Raw genomic sequence first — 24,400 nt, forward strand, 5'->3', positions numbered from 1 at the left:
GGTTCGTCTTCTGGAGACTCCTCCGATGCCATCATGAGTCGGACTATCGGACAAGAGTGCTTGCATGCTCGCGTGCGGCTTGCTTGAAACGCAACCGCTTCACCCTCAGCCGCCGTGCCACTCCGACAAACTGCCGAGCGTCGTCAAGGACCGAATGGTTCGCTGGCTCCCTCTGTGCGTGCGTCGCAGCATGGTTGCTGATCGTGATGGGCAAAAGCAGAGCAGCCTCTCATGGTATGACAGATAAGCGACGGGCGGGTGGGTGAGGGCTGCTAGCACACAAGTTAGTAAGGAGAGCCCTGGCACGGGGATGTATTTGTCGTGTATCACAGTCGGGGATGAGGCGATCTATACCGCGTGCAGAGTGCGAGCGTGGGACCGAGAGCATCTAGAAGAACAGAAGCACGGAGGGCCCATTTTATTTATATAGTAGGGCTGGGCCGCTGCCACTGTTCCTGAGGCAGCGACACGCCTAAGAGACCACGCCCTTTGTGGTTTTGCAAGGTCGCGATGTCACACGACGCCGTTCGGTTGGCTGGACTGCTATCGGACTAGCTACTTTCTGTCCCCCGGCGCACTCCAAGTGGCCACTTTGGAAATGCAAAAGGACAGAGTTATGGTGAAACACGGTCATGGTCATGGTCAAGTAGTCCTCCATGTGTCAGCAGGCCACGATGCACTCCGGTAGAGCCGACGTAAGTGCAGGGAAGAATTGCATTCAGGAAGATCATGTTCATCAACAGGCACACGTCCGAAGCACTTGACGTGCAGAATCCAGGTACGCCTCATTCGGCTCTGACTCTCGCACCAATCAAGACGACGCGCAACATTTGAATCTGGTAGCACTGCGAATATCATATGCGACTGTCCACCCACCTTTCCAAGCGACGTCGCAACACTACAAGCACTATTCGTACACAGCCCGCAAATCACGAGTAGTCGTGCATGGCCCATGGAACGATTGCGCAATCTACCAAATGCTATTATCTAACATGTTTACCCCATCCCGTCGAGTCGTCTTGCGTACTCTTCGACACGTATCCAACCCCTCAAGTCCAGACGCCTATCACAATATTCACATCCAGGTTCTTCCCACGACAAGAAACCTGTTGTACGAACCTCCTCGCTCACCTGTCGGAATACACACCCCCCCTCCCCCTTCCTTCCTTCCACCATCCCTCATCTCCCCTCCCACTACCCCCATCCAACAAACCTCCCCCTCCCATTTCCCTTCCCTTTCCCTTCCCCCTTCCCCCTCTCCTTCTCGCTCTCCCTCATCCCCTCCCTCCGTCCCTCCCTAACCCCTTCCCTCCCACACTCCCTACACCACGCACATTCGCCCTCAACCCACACCGTCTGACTCATCCGCCGCCCCACCGGACACGCCGTCACAGGCTCGAGGGACCGCGCATACGGACACAGACGCAGGTACGGGTAATAGGGTGCAGGTGGACAGTGGCACAAGGACGAGGTGCTAAAGAGGACTATGCACATTGCGGGCGGTTGGTCGGGGAAGTAGTTGGTGTGGATGGATGGGTATAGGTATGTGTTGGAGATGGGTGTGGTAGAAGGCGTGGTGTTGTACCGTGCTGTGCTGTACCGTACTGATGACTCTTTGCGTATGTATGTATGTACCACGAACCGAGCGTTGGTCTTTTGATCGTCAATCAGACGGGGATGGGAAGCCTAGGAGATAACAGCAGAGCCGTAAAGACCAACTGTCCAAGGAGTGCAATAGAAAACACTTGTTTCGACTGAGCAATCTTTCTTGACGGTACATATGTTACTCACTCATCCATCTTATCAACGCGCCATGTCTCTTTGAACAATACCCCAATCCCTCTTTTCCAAAGAAATCACGAAGAGACAAGAAGAGACAAGAAGGGGGAAAACAAGGCCATCCGCGTGTTTTCCTGTACAACAACAAGCAGCGTTTGGCCCAACTACACCTGTCGTTTGACCTGACCAAACCAAACTGCTAGCGAAGCAGGCAGCGCAAATTGTTGTCGGGGAAAAGACGCGAGCAGGTGCAGGCGCAGGCGCAGTCGCAGTGTTCCGATGCGCTGCAGATGATACATCCAAATAGTACCCCATAGCCCAAGCCTAACATTAACCAGAGTACATGACAAACAAAAGAGAAAGAAGTTGTTTAGTAGCACAAAGCAAGGCGGAAAGAAGGGCGCAGCCAGCAACAACGGAAAACAGGATAAGATATTATGATAAAGTAAGTTTTCGTCTTGACTAGAGAGAGAGACAGAGAGAGATGGAGATAGAAAACAGCGCAACAAGCGTTGGTAGCAAGCAACCTCGTCCAACCAACCCATGCTACGTGGCCAAAGAAGGGGAGAGGGGGAAAGGGCATACCTCATCCCCCAACCCACAACACTCACTCCCCAACCTACTGTTTCCCTGTCCGTCCCCGCCTAACCTCCTCCTTCTGCCCCGGACTCCTCGCCCCCTCCTGCTCATCCGAACTCTCATCAATCGGGCTCTGCGGCCTACTGTCATTCAAATTACGACGACTCCTCGCCATCCACGACCTCACGCCCCCAATCAACCCCAAGTTATATCCCGCCGCAAACTCCGACGACTCCCTCGTACTACCACTTCCATTATTCGCCCTCGGGATATCCAAATGACTCAGCCTACTAATCGCACTCGGGCTGCGCGCTGCATTACTACCAGACGCAGCAGATTCCATAGCTTCAGCCTGTGTCTGTTCCCTGGTGGGCGTGCGCGCCGGGCTAGCAGGTCGCGAGGTGCCGTATTGCCAGAACTGGCGGAAATCCTTGCTTAGTTCCTGGCCCGTCGTGGTCCAGTTTGCCTTGATGCTGTCGCGGAGCTCGGCCATGGTGCGCTTGACGTCTAGCTCGTTCTTCTTGAGCCACGAGACGTTTAGTTCTTTGCGCGAGGTGCCGCGCTTGAGTTGGCGGTCGATGTACTGGTCGTAGTCGCGGACGATCCTGTTGTGGACGTTAGTCTAGCAACCTTGTGAAGTGTTGAGTAAAGAGGGGAGAGACGTACTTTGTAATGATACCAGTCGTGCTGAGACCCTCTGTCCGCTGCGTAACAAGAAACATGCCACGCTCCTTGATCGGCCCATAAATATCATCGCCCTCATCCGCGCCATACGGCAGATCGTCATGCGCCACATAATCAATATTATGCTTGAGCAAAAACTCTGCCGTCACAATCCACGGACAATCCTCAATCACCTCATCCACCCACTTACAATGCCGCACACTCTCCGCCCGCTCCCTCGCCGACAGCACAGTCAGCCCTTTACGCTTATGCGTCTCCTTGTTCCCCGTCACACCCACCACGAGATGCACATCCGGAAACGCCGTCTTGGCCTGCTGCAGCGCGCGCATATGGCCAATGTGAAACAGATCAAACACGCCGTCGGCATAGATCCTGACGGGCCGGCCCTGCGGCGGCGGATTGGTCTTGTAACCCACGGGATCGACGAGGCCAGCTTTCGGCGGCGGCGCCATGCGCATGCTGCCCGCCTCGCCGCCCTCGCCGTGGTCGCTGTCGTCGCCGTCGCCTGCGAGCGACGAGGTGCGGCGGCTCTTCTTGCTCGCCCGCTCGTGCCCGTCGCTGTCTTTGTCGCCGTGCGCGCTCTTGACGCGTACACGCTTAGTTGTGTTCGTCGTCGTCGTGCTGCCATTGGCGTTGGCATCGGCCTGGCGCTCCTTCTTGGACGCGACGGCTTGCAGGACAGGGTCTTCGGCGCCTTCGTCCGAGGCGTCGCGCGATGAGGGCTGCACGGCGTCCATGGCGTCTTGCTTGACTGACGTTACAGTGGTTGAGCGCTTTCGTTTTGGCGGCATAAGCGTGGGGAGTTCCGAGGCTTCAGGCGGTGTACCAGCAGCTGCGGGAAAGTATGTGATGATTACAGGCGCAATGGGTCGGGCGTTTTACACTGCTCGTGTTGGCCTTGCAATACCAACTCTGAGATGGAGGGAGTGGGTAGGTAGGTAGAGGAAGTAGGTAGATGTCGGATGCGCAACGTTACGTCCAGATATGGGGAAACGCGGGTAATAACGGTGTCGGGAGACAATGCGCAGGCGCCAATTAGGTAGAGGGCAGAAGGAAGAAGCAACAACAACGACGCAAAGTCAGCAGTCGACAGGAAACACAGGGCCAGAACAAAAGACGTCGGCGAAATCCACGGTGAGGTTCACTGTCGTAAAGTTGTTGAACACGCGTAAGAGTAGACCTAGCATCATTCCAGTAAATTTCGCGCTTTCCTTGGAATTCCTGATCTGATCGGCACGCCTTGGCATGACGAAAGTCGCGCCCAACGCTCCCTGCGCCACACAGCCAACCCACGTGTGGCATTTGCCTGTCTGATTCCTTGCATTTGGCACAATTACCACATGTGCTCATTTGCCAACTCTGACACCCGCGGCCCTGATCCAGGAACGTGTCATGATGAGGCGCTCTGGACAACAAATGCTACGTAGAAACGGCCGCGTCGTCCAGAGTCCACACCCTCACCTCGCCATCGTCGCCCGTACTCAATATGACCTCCTCGTCTTCTGACCGCTTGCCCTTGTCTGCTCTCCTCGCCCAACAAACGTGATTAATCTCAAACACATCGTGCCCCGAGAACAGTTCCGCGACCACCACCCACTCGGTCAATGCCTGTTTCTGCGCGCCATGTCCATCTACCTCCATGCTCTCCACATCCCCGTTCTCGGTGCTCGAAGCAGCAGCAGCAGCTTGTTGCTCCCTCCACCTCTCCCTGTAGACCACAATCTTGCCATCACTCCCCGCGCTAACAATCAGCCCCGTCCTGCGACTCCAACTAACCGAGTACACCGCGCGTTCATGAGCTCTAGGCAGCACAGCCTCCTGATACCAATCCTCGTCGATAGCCGCCGAGCGGATGATACTCGGTACACCCGCGTTACGCTCCGCATTCTCATCTCTCTCGCGCGGCGTCCTGCGCCACACACGAACCGTACAATCATCCGAGCAAGTCGCGAATCTCGGTCCCGACCTCTCCAACTCCTGCACATACACCCTCTGCTCCTCTAACAACCCGTCCTTCTCCTTCCTAAAGTCCCTCTGGCCCATACCACTGCCCTCAAACTCTGCCCACCACACCGTTGCCTTGTGCGCATCAATCATAGCAACTTGCACCCAGTCATCCGCATCTTCCCTGTACAACCGCACCGTGTCGTCGTAGCTCGTGCTCACGAGTAAATCTTCCTCTGGATGCCACGCCACGGACTTGACATCGCCATCGTGTTCCTGCAGCACGGCCACCGTTTCAAAATTGTCGTCCTCGAGCTCTTCCCATATCCATACGCTCTTGTCGCGCGAGCACGTCGCTAGATACTGGCCCGATGGTGACCACGCCAAGCACTTGATTTCCGATTCGTGGCCGTCGAGGATACACGAGAACTGGTAGTCGTCTGCGTCATCGTCGTCATTCTCATCGTCATGTCCGCCTGTGCCTGTGAAGTCGTGTTCCATACCACCGCCACTACCTTCCTCCCGCCGCCATATCCCCGCGCTCGAATCAAAACTCCCCGTCGCGAGCACGCTCTGCCCCCGCGTGCCGGGCTTCCAGGACACGGTGCGTACACTGCGTTTGTGGCCGCCTGTTATCGAGTGCAGCAGTGTAAAGGATGTTAGGCTGTAGACGCGCACGCTGCGGTCCGAACACGCTGTTGCGACGATGGGGAGAGACGGGTGGGGCGCTGATTGCCATGTTCGTGAGTTGGACGGCGGTGTGAGGGTCGCGAGGGGGCGCAGGGTGTGTGTTTGTGCCGAAGACATGGTGGAGGGGTGGCCGCGGGCAGGGCGCGCGCTATGTAGCGGACTCGCGGTGTGCAATTGGTGGTCGGGATTGAGGTATGAGCAAATATGTGTTATGAGAGAGTGATACCGTCCCCTTTGTCTGCTGGTGTCGCGCAGAGCTGGCTTTGAGTCAATCGATTCGGAGAGTTGACGCGTGGGGCATGGAAAGTTCAGATGAGCGTCATTCGCCAAGCCTCCTCCCACCATTGTGGGCCGGCCAGCTGCGTTATCGGACAAACCGCACATGTGCCTTGACCAAATGCATTCTCGGAATTCATCCTACACATAATATACACATTACCCTATACACTCTCATGAACGACTCCATCATACTCCCTACTCATTAAACCCATCGAGTGCCCACAAATGCCCAAACTCCCCTCCTTTTCATCATCGTATCATCATGAAGGGGTATCCCAAGTACTCAAATGGATCCAACGCCGCGCAATGCTTCCAAAACAAAACCCACCATCTAATCCCCCTTACTTCCTGACCCCATGATACCCCGGCCTCGTCACCGCATGCGGATCCCGAAAACTCGTCGTAATACTCATCAGCCTGTCCGCCAGTGTCTGCTGCTCCGTCTCCGCAATGCCAACCTGCGCCTTCACTCCCAACTCACTGAGTTCAACATTCGCTCCGTCTTTGCCCTCATCCACATGGATGTTCTGCGTGCTCGTCACCATGATGCCTCCCCACGGATGCGTCGACGGCTCAGACGCTGTCGATGACGTTGTGGAATTAACGAGTCCCTTCTCGGAGCCTGTGTCCGTCTGCAGACTTAGTTCTGTCGAACTCGAGCCTTTGGAGCGCAGAGCACGCGACCAGATGTATCCGCGGCTGGAAGGCGCGACTTTGGTTACAGAGGGCGCGCGGCGGCGAGAAGACAGTTCCTTGTGGTTCTTCTGGGCAAGAATAGCGTGATCGGCACATCCCTCCTGACTCCTCAAGTACGTTTTGAAGAAAGAGACCGGAATGACTTTGAGCGTCAGGCTTTGCAGGCTCTGCACGTAAATCTCTTTGATGCCGCAAAAGGCGAAGATAGTTGCCTGGTTGAGCTCCGTCTGGCCGTGCATCATATCGAGTTGCTGCGATGAGAAGACTGCGCGATGCAGCGTTTCTTCTGGACAATCGCGGAGCAGTTCCATGATCTTGTTGCGGAACTTGTCAAGGAACACGTCATCTTCCGAGTCCGTTGCTGTGCGGTTATTGATCCGCAACAAACAGTCATCCAGCGTTGAACCGTTAAAGGTGGCGAGAATGCTTATTTGTCGTCCGTCAAGCTCATCGCTGCTTAGCTTTACCATAGGGAGGCGGCTGGGTGCGGCGCGCGGTACGATGACATCCAGGCCCCTCATACCGGGCTTGGGTTGTAAGAGGAAGGACGCCAGGTAGGTTCCTTTTCTGGGAAGAGACGATTGCCTCTCGCTGAATGCGTGGAGGCGACCAACGAGGTTCTCGAGATCATCACGGGGTATCTGTAAACTGCGGGCTAGGTGATCGCTGACTTGTTCGACACTCGCGAATCCGTATCCGAGGTTGTGCAGCCGGTGCGCCTCGACTGTATCAACCTTCTTCGTAAGCACGAGCATTTGGCCGCGGCCGAAGAGGATCGGTTTCACGATAGCGGCCTCTAGGTCCTTGGTCGCTACGTCTGCAGCCACAATGGTCTTGTTGCCGTAGTTGCTCGACCAGATTGCGCGGTTGTTCATGGTGCCCGTTGTCAACACCTCCTCATAGAGACATCCCAAGTTATGCAGGCTTGTGTCGAGAGTCTTTGCAATCTCATGAGCGGTGACGCAGAACAGCTCTCGAAAGGTAGCCGAGTAGCTCGAATCCTCGTCGGTTTCAGAAGAAGTCCTGCTGTTGCTTGCGTGAGTGGGCGATTGGAGATAGCCGGTTGCCTGTAGATGCTCGCGCATTGTTGGGATGAGATCGGAAACGCCAGTCCAGTTGCGCGATACTCGAAAGATCCATTGGAACACGGGATGCGCGGTGTTGAACTCTTCGTCAAAGGTTCTTCGGTGGAATTGGTGGGTGATGGTCTGGCAAGGCATCAGTCCGCTTTGACTGACGAGTAGTCTTCCTTCAGGGTCGAATGTGGCGATGGCCAAAACGACTTGTTGCGCTCGATTCTTCTCCAGTCGTCGTTGACGTTGCTTGATGAAGCCGAGCATAAAACACACGACACATGCAGTTAAACACTGATGCTAATTAGCGATGCACAGTTTGCATGAGAGAACAACTTACGAGGCACAGAGATATGATAAGGTTTGTGTTCCTTTCCTGACCGTGTCCGTGGTGGTAGCCTCGGACCTCATACCAGGTCCCAGCTGCAGCAGTCCAGTGCATTCCGCAAACAGCCAAGGCGAGCACAATCGCTACGATGATCCGTCGCCAGACATTGTTCATCCAATGTTTGCTCCAGTGGAAGAAAAGACTGAACGAGATCAGACATGCGCCCACAGCGATGGAGGCGGCGCCAACCACGTGCGCCCAACTGAGAATGATCCGGTAGTTGGTAGTGCCGTTGTTGCCCAGATAATGCATCTCAGTGACCGCTGCTCCTCCGCAGATGCCACAAACACCCAGAGATGCGAATCGGACCAAGGATCCTTTGTTCCCTTTGTAAAACTTGTCTGCGGCCAGCAGTCCCAGGAAGATGACGACCACAGGGAGAATAGCCGAAACCGCGGTGTAGGTCGAACTGTAGTAGAGTTGGATCTCTTCCTCTCCATTACCGAGCACGATGGCCCGGTTTCCGACAAAGTGCATGCACCAAATCGCCACCAGGCCGAAGGATACTGCACAACCCCCTATTTGCACCCTGTAGCTTGGTCAGACCATTATACAATAATGTCATTGCAGAACATACCACGATCGCCATCCTGCTCCTGAAACTCTGCGGTGCAGCAGTTCTACCGTTGTAAAAGCCCCGATGAGGCTGACAATGTACGATCCCACGATGAACTCAGGGAGGAACGATATGCTAGGTTTGCTCCCCAGAGGATACTTGGTCGCAATCTCTGGGTCCAACATTGCAGCGGGTATTCGTGACTCTACGTGTTGGAGGATGTAGTGGTCTCCGAAGACTGCAGATGCGCCCTAAGTACGCTGCCTGAAGAGCAGAGACTACCGTCTGTCAGTCTGCCATACTGCATAGAAGAAGAGACGATCACATACGTACCTCTACAGAATAATCGAATAAAGTTGAGGGCCAACCAAGCGGAACCGCCGGGGGATGATCGCTCTGAACAGGTCCTAGGGAAGAAGAGGTTGATCGCAGTCAAGTGATTGGCATCATCCACAGCTGATCGGCACGATAAGGCGTTACCAGTGTTTCGTCAGGGTCGTCCAAGCCAAACGGTATGCAACCGCCTTTCAAACTACGGCTACTCCAGGGATCCAATCAGGACGTATGCGAAGTCGTTGTATATAAGCGTTCGGCCTCGTTCTAGCAGATGAAATCCTCGAATGATCGATCGGAGAGGTAGCCGGGCGAACAGTCGTACGTAGCGGATATGTACCTGGGGCCGGTACTGTATGTAAGGATCGCTGCCTTCCATTCTAGACGTCCAGTAAAGCGGGAGAACATGCACATACTTTCGGGCCTAGTTAGTCTGGCGCAGGGCATGACAGCGACACCCCGTCGCACAGAGTCTCCACACTTTGCTGCTGGGACCGACCACGAAGCTCCACCCTCTCTCATGCCGAGGTGCCAATGGCGGGAATCGAGCTTTTGCTACGCCACACCTCTGGCCCTTGGATGGCAAATATCGCTTGGACGGCATGCAATCTAGTGGCTCGAAAACAGCTACTCGAGTAATTACAAAGTTCAGGTATGCCGTTTGGTCTCGGTGTTCTAGCCACTTGTGCTGCTAACTTGTTCCGCTAGTTATGCAGATGTCTCCAACAGGATTTAGTCTTGCGCTGTGTCACAACCGTGGCTGCTGAATGCCCGGGTGACCGTGCTTTTCTTACCAAGATGAGTGCGCCGAGGATGTGTTGAAGAAGGATGTGCAATGCACGCAGCAGTCACTTGCTGTGGAGATTGCACAGCTAGAAGCGACATTCATGCGGCCTAGAGTTGACCCGCATGTCATCGCAGAATTAGCGTGGAGGCTCAACTTTGGTACCTTGGCCGACTGATCCCGGGTCTCGGGTGACATTGGTGAGAACGGGTAATTTGACTTGTTTCCGGACGCCAACACGGCAGAGACAGGCAGACTTCAAGGTCGAGACGTCGACGCTCACGATGGGGTAGCGCACGATTTGGCTAGGGTCGGCATGTCACACAACCCTTGATGGTATGTGCCGTGTACCCAGAGGATTGGTATCACAATCGTCGATCATTGGATCAAGCCATGATGCCAAATTACGAATCCTCTCAGGACACGCCCAAGTATTAGATTGTCGTGTCTTTCCCGTCTGCATGCGTCAGCTCTCGCGACTGTGCACTAAAGACTGCGATTACTATCGTTGCTCATGCGCCTAATCATTAACGTGACGACGACCATCCGATATCAGCCCTCAGGCGAACACACTCTGGCCGGCCACCCGTTCGACGGGTAAAGTCTGGGAGTGCCGGCTTGACATTTATCGCCATCCTCGCGAACTATGCGTTGGTGCGACGGCACATCACAGGTGGATACTGAGCATGGTATGCTCATCCCGATCACATCTTTTAGGCTATGTTATAGTCTGTGCACCGATAACCGAAATGATCTTCACCCGTGCCTGGTCCTTCCGAGCCAGTGGGGCAAGGATAGCATATCTCCTGTAGGCTGCTGCTGGAGAGCCTACCAAAGCTGTTGACTGATCCTTTGCAGCTTGCAGTTTTGGGTTGATTGCATTACAGCCAGCCAACACTGGCATGTGACGTATGCCAAATGCCTTATGACATGCTAGTTCCATGGTAGCTTTCGTCGGTGTTTGGCGTCCGAAACGAATTTTGGTTCGCTTAACGCAGCCTCGGTACAAAGGGACTCAAGCCATTGGACAGCGACGACTTTTACTGACAGGAGAGTTTTGACGGCTCGGTTTGCGCCACCCGAGCTACGAACAAGACCCAGTCTATAGGGTGCTAGTAGTGTGAAAAGTTTCGTCAAGTCCGTATGGCAGCACTGATGGATGGAAGGTGAGGACCTGTTCTAGGCGGGTGCACGTTGTGGGGGTTCAGCTGGGGGCGAAAAAGTATTTTTCCCGTTACTTCCGGGACCAGCGGGATGATGTGCAGTTCTAGGTACGGGCCAAGCACTCCTCGATGGGAATGCGTGCTTAGGGCAAGGGTTTGACGACGATTCATGCTTCGTCCTAGTGCGGGTGGCGGGCTTGAGAAAGGGTGTTCTTGTGAGCTGCGATCAACATGCAGCTACTCTGATGTTGTTGACCTTTAGGGCTGAATACGGACAACGCAGCCTGGCGATGAACCAGTGTCCAGCGTATAGCCGGTGGATGAGTGCGGTATGCCCCAGGTCGTTCGGTCGGCGTGCCGCGTGTGACCCCATTCGGAGATCAAGAGTAAAAATAACTCCAAAGCCAGAGCAGCGAACATGTTATGCCATCGTTTGGAAGTTGAAACGGCTGCCAACCCACTATGCCCGAAAATCTGTGTAACCCCGAAACTCTAATATACGAACGACAACGCTAGTAAGCTCAAGCCGAAGGGCGTCAACGTTCGCAATCAACAGTTCAAGAGCAATTCCTCGCTACAGTCAACGTCATTCTCAAATAGCGGCTGGTCAAGGTTTTCGGGGTCTGCGATTGGCGCATGGTCCGAAGAAATACCTGCAGTCTGCGGTATCTCGACGCAGTGACTAGATCCCGTGATGATCGACTGCTGAATGGGTACAAAAAGCATTGAAAGGGGATATTCGTCCGAACTGCTAAACGTGTGGAATTGCCTATCCGCGGAGCGGGATGTATTTGCCATAGTATCCTGACAATCTGAGACAAGGAGTAAGTCGTCCCCACTTTCTCGAACATTGGTATCCAGATAGGGACTGCCGAGATGCTTTCCGTGCTGTTGGATCGTTTGAGTACTCTCGGCCGATGCTGATGCGTCGTTAGAAAGTTCACGTGGACTGTTAGCCTTGAACGATGTAGTACGCCCGGAATTGTGCCAGAGTGGTTCCTCTTCCGCCAACATATCGTCCGAAACCGGATGGTCCTCACGTGGGGAGGAAGCAACACAATTTTGAACTGAAACTGTGGGTTTCTCCTGAAGGATGCTCTGAGATGTTACCCATAAACGCCTCGCAATGGCTGGATGCACTTCAGTAGCATCATGGTCAGCAACTGGCCATTTGCCGCTCTGGAGACCTGACGAGTCTCCTCGCACTATCGTGCTTAGTCTCTCCATCTTATCCTTAAGAGAGATGGATGTAGAGTTTACGCTACCAATTCGAGCGAGAGAACGAGCAATAGTCGGAATAAGATGACCTCTTTGGGACACAGCCTGTTCAGAGTCAGCCATGTAAGAAACAAAAGTAAAGCGATCTTCTTACAACCAAAAATCCAGTTCTCCATATTGCAGGAGCAACGTCTGCTAGCCCTAGACGGAAAGTGCTTGCTTTAGCCTTCCACCCGTCTATTGTCCTGTTCAACGTGCCACAAATCGACACGCGCATCGCCCCATCAACCATGCTGGCGACGTTTATTCGGTCTGCTGATATGGAATCTTTATATGATTTGGGCTGCATGAAAGAATCATCGGTGAGACGCTTGTGTTGTCGCTTCGGTTTTTGGGGCTTGTCAAGTGAATCTGGTTGAGTCGACATCACCATCTCCATGGCGGATCGTTTTCGATTCCGACATCCAGCTGCCTCCGCAGCGGTTGGGCTTCGGTCAGTGTTACCATCGTACAAGAGATCGCCGGTAGCCATCTCATGCAAAAGCATATCGGAGTCTTCTTCGTCTATAGTTGATGCTCTTCGCTTGCTTTGAGATGAATTCGATCGCTTCGTTGTAGACTTCCGGCGCGGGCTTGTCTCGAGGATGTCCATGCAGAGGCGTACCGAGTGGAGCAAAATCTCTGTGACACCTTCAGGTGGTCGAACGTCTGCTGCTGGTACACCTGAGAAGAGTCTGTGACGCTCCTTCTTTTCCTGCACCCCCATGGTGGATGCGTAGTTGATATCAAGGTGTATCGTCCCTGGATCCACCGCGGTATCTGTTCGTTGGGTTGGCCTCAACATCAGCTGATCCCAAACCTGTGGTTCGTCAATAACGATCATACTGAGTGTGTCCGCACCTACTGGTGCATGAAGGACAGCATCCGTGAGGTCTTGCAGCTGCTTGTAAGGTAATGAGTCTTCGTGTAAGCTGAGTTTCATTTCAAGGTGCATGTCGTGTGCGCGTTTGACCCAAGTATTTCCGGACATCAACACATCAAGGCACTGTGGTGAAGTGAGCTGCTGTAGGTAAGTTGCATCCTCTGTTGATGAGATGGTGATCAATGTTGTGAGCCACAGCTCGTGATTGGTGGCAGGCGAGCTGAGTACTGCGCGCCCGAGCTCGACCGACTTTGACATTACTTCAGCCGTGTCACCGTTCTGGAGAAGGCGAGGATAACGACATGAGCATTGCAGAAGTTGGTGGAGGGGCGGAGGTCGGGATGGTGAGATGTCTCCATCGACGCCAAGAGATGCGTTCGGCAAGCACCTCGAGGCCGCTTCCTCGCAGCTGCAGCTCCCCACAACCTCCACCTTCCACCGCAGCATGAGGAACCTCGCGAGCAACGCGCTCAAACGCGTCGGCCAGACTGCATCGCTTAAGAATGTCACGAACCGGTCGTCCGGAGTAATTGCGCGTCCATTGACGCTCAGAAGCTTTCACTCCAGCCCTTCGCGACGCACCGATGGCGTCTTCCGTGAGCTCACTGCCATGCGCGTGCGCACACCCTGGGTAGAGGCTCTGCGCCAACAGCAAGCTGAGGAGAAACAACCCAGTGAGCCTTCAGGGAAGCCTGAAGTTCCCAAGGACCGCAAGTTGACACCGAAGCGTATGGATGAAAGCTACCACGCAGTTGTGCTTCCACTGGCTCAAGATCCGTGGATACTCGACACATACCTCAACTCCTCGGGGCACATCCGGCTTGGAACCATCTTCATGGACCTTGATGCCCTCTCTGGCATCATTGCGTAAGCGTTCAACAGCTACGCGACACAGCTGCCCACTCTAAATGCTCCGACAGGTACAAGCATACCGGAGATGATGTGACCACAGTCACGGCTAGTTGCGATCGCATCACCATCCACTCCCCACTGACTGAGATATGTGACCTAGAGTTGTCCGGACGTGTTACCTACGCGACGGGCAGAAGCAGTCTTGAGATTACTATGCAAGTTGCCAAAGCACCTCAGAAGGGCCAGCAGGCCAAAGACGAGGATGTACTGATCAATTGCACATTCACCATGGTCTCCCTAGATCCAGGCACCAAGAAGTAGGCTAGCTGTTGCAGGCTGAAGGTCAATTACAGCTGACAGGTCTCTAGGCCGGTAAACGTCAATCCGCTAATTGTCGAGACGCCTGAAGAGAAGCGCCTGTATGCTCTAGGCGAACGCAATTCAAAGGTGCGCAAGGAGCGCCGCGATACTTCCTTGCTCAAGCACACGCCGAACGATCTCGAAAGCGACCTTATCCACGCCTTCTGGCAGAAGCAGCTGCAGTACCATGGTCGGTTCCGGTTCCACCTGTCTCTATCGCGCAGCTAACATTCCCAGATCCCTATGATGAACTTCGCAAGCCAGACAACGTAGTCTTCATGGACGCCACGCGCCTCCAGACCGCCACAATCATGCAGCCACAATACCGCAACCGACACCACTTTATGATCTTCGGCGGCTTCCTCCTCAAGCAAACCTTCGAGCTCGCCTTTACTACCGCCGCCGCCTTCGCACACGCCCGCCCGACCTTCGTCTCCCTCGATCCCTCCACGTTCCAGAACCCCGTGCCTGTAGGCAGCATCCTATACCTGACCGCTACGGTCGTATATACAGACCCGCCCCTAATCGGCGCGCCTGACGAGAAGGTCGACGACCAAGCCGAGTACACCCGTGTGCAGATCAGAGTCGATTCCAAGGTCCGCGATGTGGAGCATGGCCACTCCAAGCCGACTGGGCAGTTCAACTACACGTTCACCGTGCCGAAGAACATCAGGGTTATGCCGAGAACATACCAGGAATTCATGATGTACATTGATGCAAGGAGGCGCGCTGAGCAGGTCAAGCGTACGCTGCAAGAGGGATACGGCGTCAGTCCGAAAACGGCGGAGGACAGTTTGACCGAGTAATACTTGGGTCACGCATGCTGGGACTTGGTATCGGACGTCGGTGCCGCGCCGAACATCACGCGACGGGCAGTATATACTGTAATTGAACTCATGCCCATAGTAGCAACAAATCAATCAAGAATCCCGAGCATTCCGAACGCCTCCCAAAAGAGTCCCATCGCACATGCAGCTCAACAGCCGGTACGCGCACCCGTATGCGCCAATAACGCATGACTCGAAACAACACAGACCTGTGGCGCACTCAATGCAGACTCCAAAAAACGTGAAAGGAAAGTACCGCGTGGCAACGTTATGCATGGGACTGAGTGTGCATGCATGCATGCACCGACGAGAGGCGGTGAGCAAAAAGTCCGAGCAAAAAGTCCGACCAATAACTTTACTCCCGACAACACGCGAGCCGCAACGACGCTATGCAGCAAGGGGGTAGAGAGAAACCACGACGACAACGTGTGAATGGCACCTGCATGGCAAGTCAGTACTTGTGTTGCACATACTTTCTGGGCCCTTCTCCGTCCTCCCCACCCACCCACCCCCCAAGCGACGCGGCCGGACACTTTTCCCCCCGTCTCCGCAGGCCGGCCGCGTCCCCTGTGAACCCGCTCTTGTGCATCTCGCTTGGGGGGAAGGAGAGGAAGGGGAAAGAAGTGAAGCGTACCATATCGTACCTGGTCTGACTGGTCCGTCCATCATCTGTTCTTACGCGCTTTACAGCTCGTCCAGCTCGAATTCTAGAGCAACGTCTTCGGAGCAGTCTGTGCAGTAGTAGTTTGAGAAGCCGCCGCATTCAATCTTCATTTTGGAACACATGTCGATGGACCAGGCGTCGTACGAGTATCCGGATAGGAGGCGCGAGGAGCAGACTTCTATGCTGTTGGCCCTTGAGAGATGTTAGTTGGTGAAATTGGAAGCAGGGGGGTGTGGGAGAGAGGAATGTACCAGATGTAGTAGTCGTGGTTGCAGTAGTACCATGAGTAGGTGTATGAGCACATTTTGAACGTTTCTTCCTGGTGTATTCGCGGGAAATCCGTGTGGTGATCGGTGTACTGTGCTGTGCTGCTATGGACGATACTGTCTAGATGGTCTTGTATATTTCAACAGTCTATATACATGTTAGCTGACCGCTTCTTCTTCCCCTGTAGATCTCCCTTCGTTAAATGTACGGCTTCCCAGACTATGGTTCCGCGGGAGCGAGTGTGGTGGAGTTCTAGACCCGGGATTTGTAGTCGTGGCTCCAACAAGAGCTACATATGCAGGGCCTGTTGTCCAGCTAGCTCGTACTCACCTCGATGTACTCGTTTTTTCTCCCAAAAAGAAAAACAGACTCGACAAATTGCTTCGTGATATACCCTCTCCTTCGTCAAAAGCTCGCGTGCTCCAAATCCGCTCGTCTAAATCTCGCAAAGTCAAGTTTTTACTTTTCCAGGTCTAAAGATACAAAAGTACTCCAGAGGTTGGTGCCCTTTTGGCAAGACAACCCATCGGCCCTTTATGCTCATCCCGAGGTCTTTCAGTCTGACTCTTAACGAGCGCTTGGGCCGATGGCTCATTGCAGATACGCCGATATGCTCGACAGCATCCCCCCGGATTCGCTGATAAGGTGAAGCGGTCCTTTCCAGCCAACCACATGTTTGTGTTTCCAAGATTGGAAGCCGAGCCGGGGGATAGATCGATGGCCCATGCGTGCGATTCGGCTACGCGTGGAGAAGGCGGTGGAGGGAGGCGCTGCGGATGTCAGATTGGAATGAGATCCTCCATTTGAAGGTCGTGCGCATTAAGAGAATGTATGCGGGCTTCAGTAGAGTTGTGAGTTCGCATGGGCGAATGAATACGCTGTGTAGATACTTCAGGTGCGTGTACCTTGCGATCCAGCAAGGAAAGGGTATTGTCAAGACACCCCAGACTTTCCATCTCGCCGACGACCGATTGGACCCTGCGTCTGTGAGACGTGCATGCAGGGTCCTTAGGCTAATTCTTATCGGGTCGAGCGACGCCTCATTGGATAGGGAAGACCGGAAGAAGCAGCTGTAACGGCCTTCGGCCTGAAGATAGCGATAGCAAGGCTGTATGAAATAAATAGTATGACAGTTATATAGCGGTTCATAGGGGTAATGGTAATAAGACGGCTGTTTACACGCTGCCTATGAGTCTTTGGTGACCTTGCGCCAGCATACATACCTAGTTGGGTGAGACGTAAGCGCAGGGGAATGCGGAACATGCGGATCGCATTTATTCTCATCTGATATCTCACGATCTCTGTATTCCTCTCAGCTACTTTACCTCTATGTAATATGTTTTCAGATCGTTGCTAGCTCTGAGTCGACCGAAAAGCTCGGAGCAGTCAATCATATCCACTAGCGTCCGATAACCGATGTCGTCCAGGAAGTCGGCATCGTGCTCAGCAACGCATCCGTACCTACGAGAACACAGTCTCAAAGATACTCGGAACTAAATACAAGATGCTGATACTTACCGCCCTGTTATACGATTCCCTTACTGCGCCGCGCTGACATATCCCATCGCGCCTTTTGTCCGTTTTTCCCCCACCTAGTTCCTTCCGGACTTCCAAATCGCCGATGCCCCCCGCTCCGTCACGCCTCTTTCTCCTCGGTCACGCCAGATTTACACACTCCATCGCATCGTTGCAAGATCCGCGCGCCGATGGCTATCGGGCCTGTCGCACCGCCATGCCGAAGGGTTTCGATGGCTTTTGACGCAACTTGCCTGTCTGGGAAGATTGACGAGTTGGGTGGACCGATGGTCGTCGCGGTTCGGACGCCGCGCACCGAAGATTCTCGGCGTTTCGGCGCTGGTGGCGTTCCATGCTGAGCCAGGGAGGGGGGAAGCGGTGGTTACTGGAAGGTGAGGTACGTTGTGGAGATTGTTTGATCAACGGAGCAGGTACATTTGCCCGATTTCTCGGCGGAGTCATATTGCCATTCGGTCTATTTCATTCCATGGTATTGTAACGACCTGTGCATGACGAGCGACTCACGCGCGTACCCTGCGGCCGGCGCCAACAAGCTACTGCATGTACCCTCCACGTTCTCGCCATATAAACACAATCGCATCATGCTCGTCATTCCTTCAGTCGAAGGCTTATGATGATTAGCATTCCCGAACCCTCCTTTTGAAGCACCGGCACAACTCGTGTTCATGGTCCAAGATCCGGTCGCCCATAATCTCAACATTCTCCCCAAATTTTGCTTCCCACCCAGTGACGGAACGATCTGTATGGACTGCAAAAAGCCAGCTCGGGACAAGGACAGCCTCCAGGCTAGCCCACGGTGACCCGAACAAATACCTCCATCCACACAAAAGATCCGCGTAGAGCTGTTCTGAAAACTTCAGAATCTTGATTTTGCCGCACAAACCCTGGGCTACCTTTTCTCTAACATCTTTGATATCGTGACGACACGAGATCACATAATGTCGAAAATCTCTCATGTTATCAAAATCCGGGGTAAAGATCGTGTTTGACCAAAAGTATGGAAGAGCTTCGTGGCGGCACTGCGTGCAAGTTTGCGCCACGCCCATGGCATAAATTGTCGGCTCTTCGAAGTCATGAATACTGAAGCGGCGCCTGCCGAGGCGTACTTCATTGGATTCGAAAACATAGCCATAGATCATGTTCCGAAGCTCGGCCGGAAGGCGCAGGAGAGGTGAGTCACACTGGTTCGCGGCGGTGCTGTTATGACATGTGAGTTTGAGGGGATTTTCAGGACAGAAACGAGTTCTTACATGCTGCTGAGGTCCATGTTCGTCTAACGCGGTGGAGTTGGCGGATTGGTAGACTGATCGGTGAGCTTCTGGTTGGGACAATACATGGCGAGTGATAGCAAGAGAGTTTAATATATCGACAGGAGAAGATTGCGTAGCGCACGTGGCTATTCTTCCTAGGCACGTGTATCACTCTCCCACAGCTGCTTCGTCATGTCAAGCTGTAATACCGTGGCAAGCCCTCTGCACACGGGTTTAACGTCACCTGCACTCAGAAACATACTCACGTGCAGAGATGCCAAAGCTTCCGAAGGCGGCGCATGTTTCAAGCGCAGCATTGCGAGCAATCTTTCCGTCCAAAAGTAACCTCCACGTCGCGACCCATCATCTTTCTGATACCTCTCGTCATGACCGAAACATAATTATAACTAGAATGCCCGGGACAAATGTGCCAGGACTTCAATCCCGGCAGTGATTCTGCGTACCTCCGATATTCGCGGTTGCCGTCGCCAATGTGGCAGGGGAAGACGTTTCTATGCAGATAGTAACGAAACGACAGATATTCTACATAACTGTAACGAGTTTGTATCGATGTGACCTTGGCAAGCATCTCTGGCTCGACTCTACCAATCACGCGGCGCATCTCCTCAAAGTCGGCCAACGATAAAGTGAGGTTGGAATAGTAGACTGGCTTCGCTTCGTGCTCAATCTGTTTGCACGTTTTGAGAAGAGCGGTCCTAGTGGCGCTCTTTCCGCAGAATACCAGTTCGTATACGCGGTTTCGCATCTCGGCCGGTAGGCGGAGGAGCGGAGAACTTAGTCGATTTGTGGTGGTGCTTGTAGTCGTGTCAGTCCTGTCATCTGGCCGGTATCAATGGTGCTTACATGGCTTCTTGCTCCATTGCTAGTGAATGAAATGATGGGGTCTGCAAGCACTATAGACACTGCAAGTGAGTGCAATGAGATCCAGAATGAAAAGCAGAGGGGTTGCTCTGTTAACGGAGACTTGGGATGATGAGACTATTTAGCATGCTTGTCAGCAGTTAAGCTGCTCAAGACTCACGGGTCGATTTCATGACGTGACATAGCCGGTGCCGCAGCTAATGCATGGCCCGTGCCAGGAACCACCCCGCATCTGTAGCTTGCTCCGTACGGAATCTCACATGCTACATTCGACTCTTGTTGGACCTGTACATGGCTTAGGCATTCATGGTCGTATAGCATGATTAGTATTCTTAGTCAGGACTAATTGCTAACATGTCTACCATCTAGGTCTTTTGGAGAAGTAAGAAAGTGTTGGTTGGCGATCTATCCACATGTCCCTGCATTATAACATCTTTGTACTGTCAACGAATCCCATTTAAAATTCCCTCCTGCGTATCGAGCAAATGGATTTCAGCAGTCTAGAGTGTCCTGCTGTTATCTCTAGGCATTCTCTGATGTGCGGTATCTCTCTTGATGAGAGCCTTCTTGCGTATGGAACATGTGGGTTTCGGAAGTCGTGAGTGGCTCGTCGGTCATGGGTCATCGCCACACCATGGTTGACAGAATGGCAACCACGTACGGCTTCGCGATTGAAAGTCATATCTGCGTGCAGAGAAAGTAAGCTATATCCCTATCGGCCGCCAGTGCATTATATCGTGAACTCATAATTCGCGAAAGCATCACATATATTGTCCCATTGGAATTAGAAGAATGTTGTTTTGTTCGTTCGTTACGTCGTCTTGTCCCTATCAACTACAACGGATTCCGTCGTACAAAGTTGATAAGTGCATAAGCCCCACTGGCCACGGCTGCTCCTCCAAGTGGACCCACCCAGTAAATCCAGTGATAACTAGTAAATCCCACGACAACTGCCGGACCGAAACTTCGTGCTGGGTTCAAACTACCACCGGTAAAGTACACACTACACATCTCCGCGATGAATAGCGAAAAACCAATGTACATTGGTTTTGATGACCCAGCCTCCAGCATGAGAATGCTCAGGACGAGTTGTGCCGTGACGAATGCTTCTAAGAATAAACCTCGCGTCACGCTGATCGATGCGTCGAGCTTTGTGTCGATGCTGAGGTCACCGGGCAAAAGACCAGAAACGAAGCCTGCTGCTGCCATCGCAGCTATCATTTGCGCTATGATAGTCTGGAGCGCACGTTGCCAGTTTATCTTTCGTGTGAGCCATAAGGCGGCAGTGACCTGCGGGTGATCATGTTAGTACATGTTTCACCGCAATGTCATACGACCAGCACGTCAATCCAATGTTGTAGTTGGTGTTACCCAAGCCCTAGGACATACGAGCACAATCTGCGCGGCGAACTTACTGCTGGGTTGAACTTTCCGCCGCTGATGTCGGCGAATATAGCGACGTTGATAGCCAGAGAGACACCAAAGGCGAAGGCAATGTAGAGAAGCTTTCCAACATCGGGAATTGGGTTCGAGGATGCCGTCAAGTCGTTGGTACCCGCGGCATTGAGCGCGATCTGAGTACCAGTGAAAGCCAAGGAGAGAAACATGAAGGTCCCGATTAGCTCTCCCAAGAAAGCCGTGATCTCTGTCCGTAAGACATGATGCTTCCTTCGGTCTTCTGACGGAGGTGCGGTCGATGGCTCATGGTAGGGAAGACCAGTATCTTTGTCCTTGTCGTCGAACATGATCCAGTACGGGTTGCTACCGAGAGTGCTTGAAGAAAAGGGCCTCAAGGTGATGGGAGATGAGAGCACAATGGAAAGAGAGGATGCTCGTTTGTGGATTGAAACGCGCCCCTCGAAAGCCATTATATCGCATCGCTGAGATGGGAGGAGTAGGGTGGGCACTGGCGATGCTCATATTCGCCTGTGCGACTCGGGAAGCCGTGCACGCTTGAGAAGATCATGGTCCCGTCTTCCTGGGATGAACATTGTCTGCTTGAACCCGCACGAGCCTGTTGTTGGAGTTAGAATCCATGCATCGCGCCAGACCAGGTAGTGCTGATGCATTAGCGGAGTGTGCGTTCCGACTGGCGTGCTATCATGGCGAGATTGCAAAATCATAGTACGATAGAGCTAGAGCGGAGAAACGTCCATAGGGTCGCCTGACGATGCGCCAGAGTAACCCAGATGTGAGGAAGATTATCGACACCATTTCGATGGTATAGACCTTCCCGATCGCTACTGGACTTGGTATGCAGTAGCAGCAGCCGAAGATGTTCGTCTACTGCAAACCATCAATGGCACAAGACCCTCTATCTCACCTTGCGTCAGAAGCCTCACTGTTGGTTTGGAAAGAATGACTACGATTCCTGCGAGGAGGGTGTGCGCGTTGAAGTTCGAGCGTTGCCAAGACTGGAGCCAGCAACCAGGCACGGCCAATGTTTTGACAGCTCGTTCGAAACGTTGGTCGCTCCATGATACTGTAGAGACGCGTGCGCCGCCCCATAGTGGCGGCTTCAGGAGAATGTGTCAATCAATACTGAAGCGGCGGTTACGCAATGATGCCTGTCACGAAGACAGTGATGTGTGCATTGGCATCTTGGAGGGTGCTGCGAAGTGCAAGTGTGACGGAGGATCCATAATAAGCGACTAAGCATCAGCATGCAAAGATGGTATAGAAGAGAATCCCGTGAATTCACTGCGAGAGTGACGCGTGGCAGGCTTACACATGAAGTCTGGCAATGACTGTGCCATCAGCATCGACTCCTTGTATGATATGTAGAGGTTTTCTCCCAAGTGCCGCTACCGCTTTGCGTACGCTCAATTACTGGATTTGCAAGACTCCGTGCTGCACACACATTCCCACTTTTTTGATTTAGTCTTATTGTCGTGCAACGTGCTCTGGCCAATATTGGTGTTGCGAAGGTTTGGTCTTGGTGCACGGAACTTGCGTTGTGCGCTCGAGCTGATCACCCGCCCACAAGCAATGTAAATTGATGCTCACGGGGAGTACAGTGCCTTCGGGACAGCCGCTACCGACTAGTGTACGGGCTACTTCGTTGTTACTGGTTTTCACCCGCACGCGATCTCGATAAACCTCCGCATTCGATAGAGACGTGTCCCTGCACGTGCGTTGTCTCCTTATGGACATAGGATGTCTACTCAATCACATCAGCCAATCTTCGCCGCAGGCGACCTCGTATCGAAAGTGTCTTTGTATCCAGTAGTCTCTTCAAAGGAGTATGCAAGACTGCAAGGTACCTTGGAAGCATGTTACCAGGCGCATCCTCGCTGCCGTTGGCCGTGACGATTCAGGCACATCGTGAGTCTGTAGCTAGATACGCACATCGGCACCACAGCGGTCTTCCAGTGCGCGTTTGGAGTTTGTGCGAGACCGTGATGGCCCTCTTAGTACCGTCCTACATTTAATGAGGAGTTTCGGAGTCTCTGCAACAACTGATGACAGGCCCGGGCCGATGTTTTGGATCTCGCGCGCCGTTTCACTCGAAAATCTCCAAAACAAGAGACACCACTGGCGACTTAAAGAAGGCCGTTTGTATGCGATGCGATCCGATGCGAGAACTTCGTAACTTCTTGACGACACCTCGTTTGATGTTTGCCGGTAGCCGGGCGAACCGGGCGGGTCCCGGCCTCAGTGCATGTCGCAATTTAGAAGTGTACAACACCCAGTATCGAATATCGGCATCGAGAATGTGTAGGCAGTATGCGAGAGACGTTCACTGCCTTTGCACAGCCGCTCATCTTGAGATGCATTGTCTTCGCGCGTGGTTGGATTGGTGGGTGGGAGGAGACTGCCACTTACTAACACGAACCCGGCGCGGCAGGACAACTGGAACCCTCAAGTAGTTCGCAAGAGTTGGTGGAAGATTGCAATGTTGTCAGGAGCAGAGAAAAGGGCAATACAATACCCCTCCTAGTTTGTTGGCGGGTTCATGGGTAGACGGTAAAAAGATGGAGTTGAGTTTTGATCCTTGTTTAACCTGCGGGGCCTGAGGCAGGGGCAAATTGCCGCAGTCGCTTGCGGACAGCCGCCGAAAACCATACCGCATATGTGGAGATAACGCCAAGAACTAACACCAACGACACTTTGGTACCTTTGCCATAGTACTACTCCTCGAGAACTTCAGACTGACCTTATAATCCAGCATTCCAGTTACTGCACTCTCGTGGGTACGTGAGTGGATCGTGCTGCGGTGCAATCGATCTTGATCACTCGAGCAAAGATGTCACTAACAACAACGAACCAGTCTTTGTCCGCTGTCCGTTGAAACGGTGCTCTACATTGCGCATAATATTGATAGCTGTAGAAAGAACAGCTGAGATGTGATAGGCCAATGCGACGCCATCAATCGATGACGCTAGCGACCATCAGAGACCGCGGGTAATGCGCGCACGTTTCTTTGAGCTCATCATCGGACCTGGTATGTATCTCGGCATGTGGTTTGGCGGTCTACCAATGCTCTCGAGATTCTGTCTGAATGTAATAACGTCTCTAAACTATCATTGCGCTGCGTCTTCTTGCGACACTTGATGACGCCCGTGAAGCAATCAGCCTCATACTATCGTCAACATCTCCCCTTCAGTATAGTCTGCTTCCCCGTCCATAAGTGCATGTAGATACGCATCGCCCACGATATTATACCCTTCTTCA

At 53.2% G+C, this 24,400-nt stretch overlaps 7 protein-coding genes across 7 annotated transcripts; 1 reads left to right on the plus strand and 6 right to left on the minus strand.

Moving 5' to 3' along the window:
• Nucleotides 1-2,398: 2,398 nt before the first annotated feature.
• Nucleotides 2,399-3,779, minus strand: ACET3X_003751 (uncharacterized protein; the record flags this gene model as incomplete). Its single annotated transcript, XM_069450446.1, has 2 exons — nucleotides 2,399-2,963; nucleotides 3,025-3,779. 2 exons carry the CDS (start codon nucleotides 3,777-3,779, stop codon nucleotides 2,399-2,401), a joined length of 1,320 nt encoding a protein of 439 aa, XP_069307729.1.
• A 682-nt stretch (nucleotides 3,780-4,461) lies between these two features.
• ACET3X_003752 (uncharacterized protein) lies at nucleotides 4,462-5,793 on the minus strand (the record flags this gene model as incomplete). The annotated part of the gene is made up of 1 exon (XM_069450457.1): nucleotides 4,462-5,793. The coding sequence occupies one exon, from the start codon at nucleotides 5,791-5,793 to the stop codon at nucleotides 4,462-4,464; it is 1,332 nt and encodes a 443-aa protein (XP_069307730.1).
• Nucleotides 5,794-6,296: 503 nt separating this feature from the next.
• Nucleotides 6,297-8,853, minus strand: ACET3X_003753 (uncharacterized protein; the record flags this gene model as incomplete). The annotated part of the gene is made up of 3 exons (XM_069450468.1): nucleotides 6,297-8,018; nucleotides 8,065-8,641; nucleotides 8,690-8,853. 3 exons carry the CDS (start codon nucleotides 8,851-8,853, stop codon nucleotides 6,297-6,299), a joined length of 2,463 nt encoding a protein of 820 aa, XP_069307731.1.
• Nucleotides 8,854-13,513: 4,660 nt separating this feature from the next.
• On the plus strand, nucleotides 13,514-15,106 carry ACET3X_003754 (uncharacterized protein; the record flags this gene model as incomplete). The annotated part of the gene is made up of 4 exons (XM_069450480.1): nucleotides 13,514-13,955; nucleotides 14,009-14,257; nucleotides 14,309-14,490; nucleotides 14,538-15,106. The coding sequence occupies exons 1-4, from the start codon at nucleotides 13,534-13,536 to the stop codon at nucleotides 15,104-15,106; spliced, it is 1,422 nt and encodes a 473-aa protein (XP_069307732.1). The 5' UTR covers nucleotides 13,514-13,533.
• A 705-nt stretch (nucleotides 15,107-15,811) lies between these two features.
• On the minus strand, nucleotides 15,812-16,095 carry ACET3X_003755 (uncharacterized protein; the record flags this gene model as incomplete). Its single annotated transcript, XM_069450491.1, has 2 exons — nucleotides 15,812-15,983; nucleotides 16,043-16,095. 2 exons carry the CDS (start codon nucleotides 16,093-16,095, stop codon nucleotides 15,812-15,814), a joined length of 225 nt encoding a protein of 74 aa, XP_069307733.1.
• A 2,110-nt stretch (nucleotides 16,096-18,205) lies between these two features.
• Nucleotides 18,206-19,824, minus strand: ACET3X_003756 (uncharacterized protein). Its single transcript, XM_069450502.1, has 2 exons — nucleotides 19,709-19,824; nucleotides 18,206-19,659 (listed from the first exon to the last, which is right to left on the minus strand). Exons 1-2 carry the CDS (start codon nucleotides 19,723-19,725, stop codon nucleotides 19,149-19,151), a joined length of 528 nt encoding a protein of 175 aa, XP_069307734.1. The 5' UTR covers nucleotides 19,726-19,824; the 3' UTR covers nucleotides 18,206-19,148.
• A 736-nt stretch (nucleotides 19,825-20,560) lies between these two features.
• Nucleotides 20,561-21,471, minus strand: ACET3X_003757 (uncharacterized protein; the record flags this gene model as incomplete). The annotated part of the gene is made up of 2 exons (XM_069450513.1): nucleotides 20,561-21,016; nucleotides 21,142-21,471. 2 exons carry the CDS (start codon nucleotides 21,469-21,471, stop codon nucleotides 20,561-20,563), a joined length of 786 nt encoding a protein of 261 aa, XP_069307735.1.
• Nucleotides 21,472-24,400: the final 2,929 nt, after the last annotated feature.

This window comes from Alternaria dauci, chromosome 3 (genome assembly GCF_042100115.1).
Source record: "Alternaria dauci strain A2016 chromosome 3, whole genome shotgun sequence".
Classification (NCBI taxonomy): Eukaryota; Fungi; Ascomycota; class Dothideomycetes; order Pleosporales; family Pleosporaceae; genus Alternaria; species Alternaria dauci.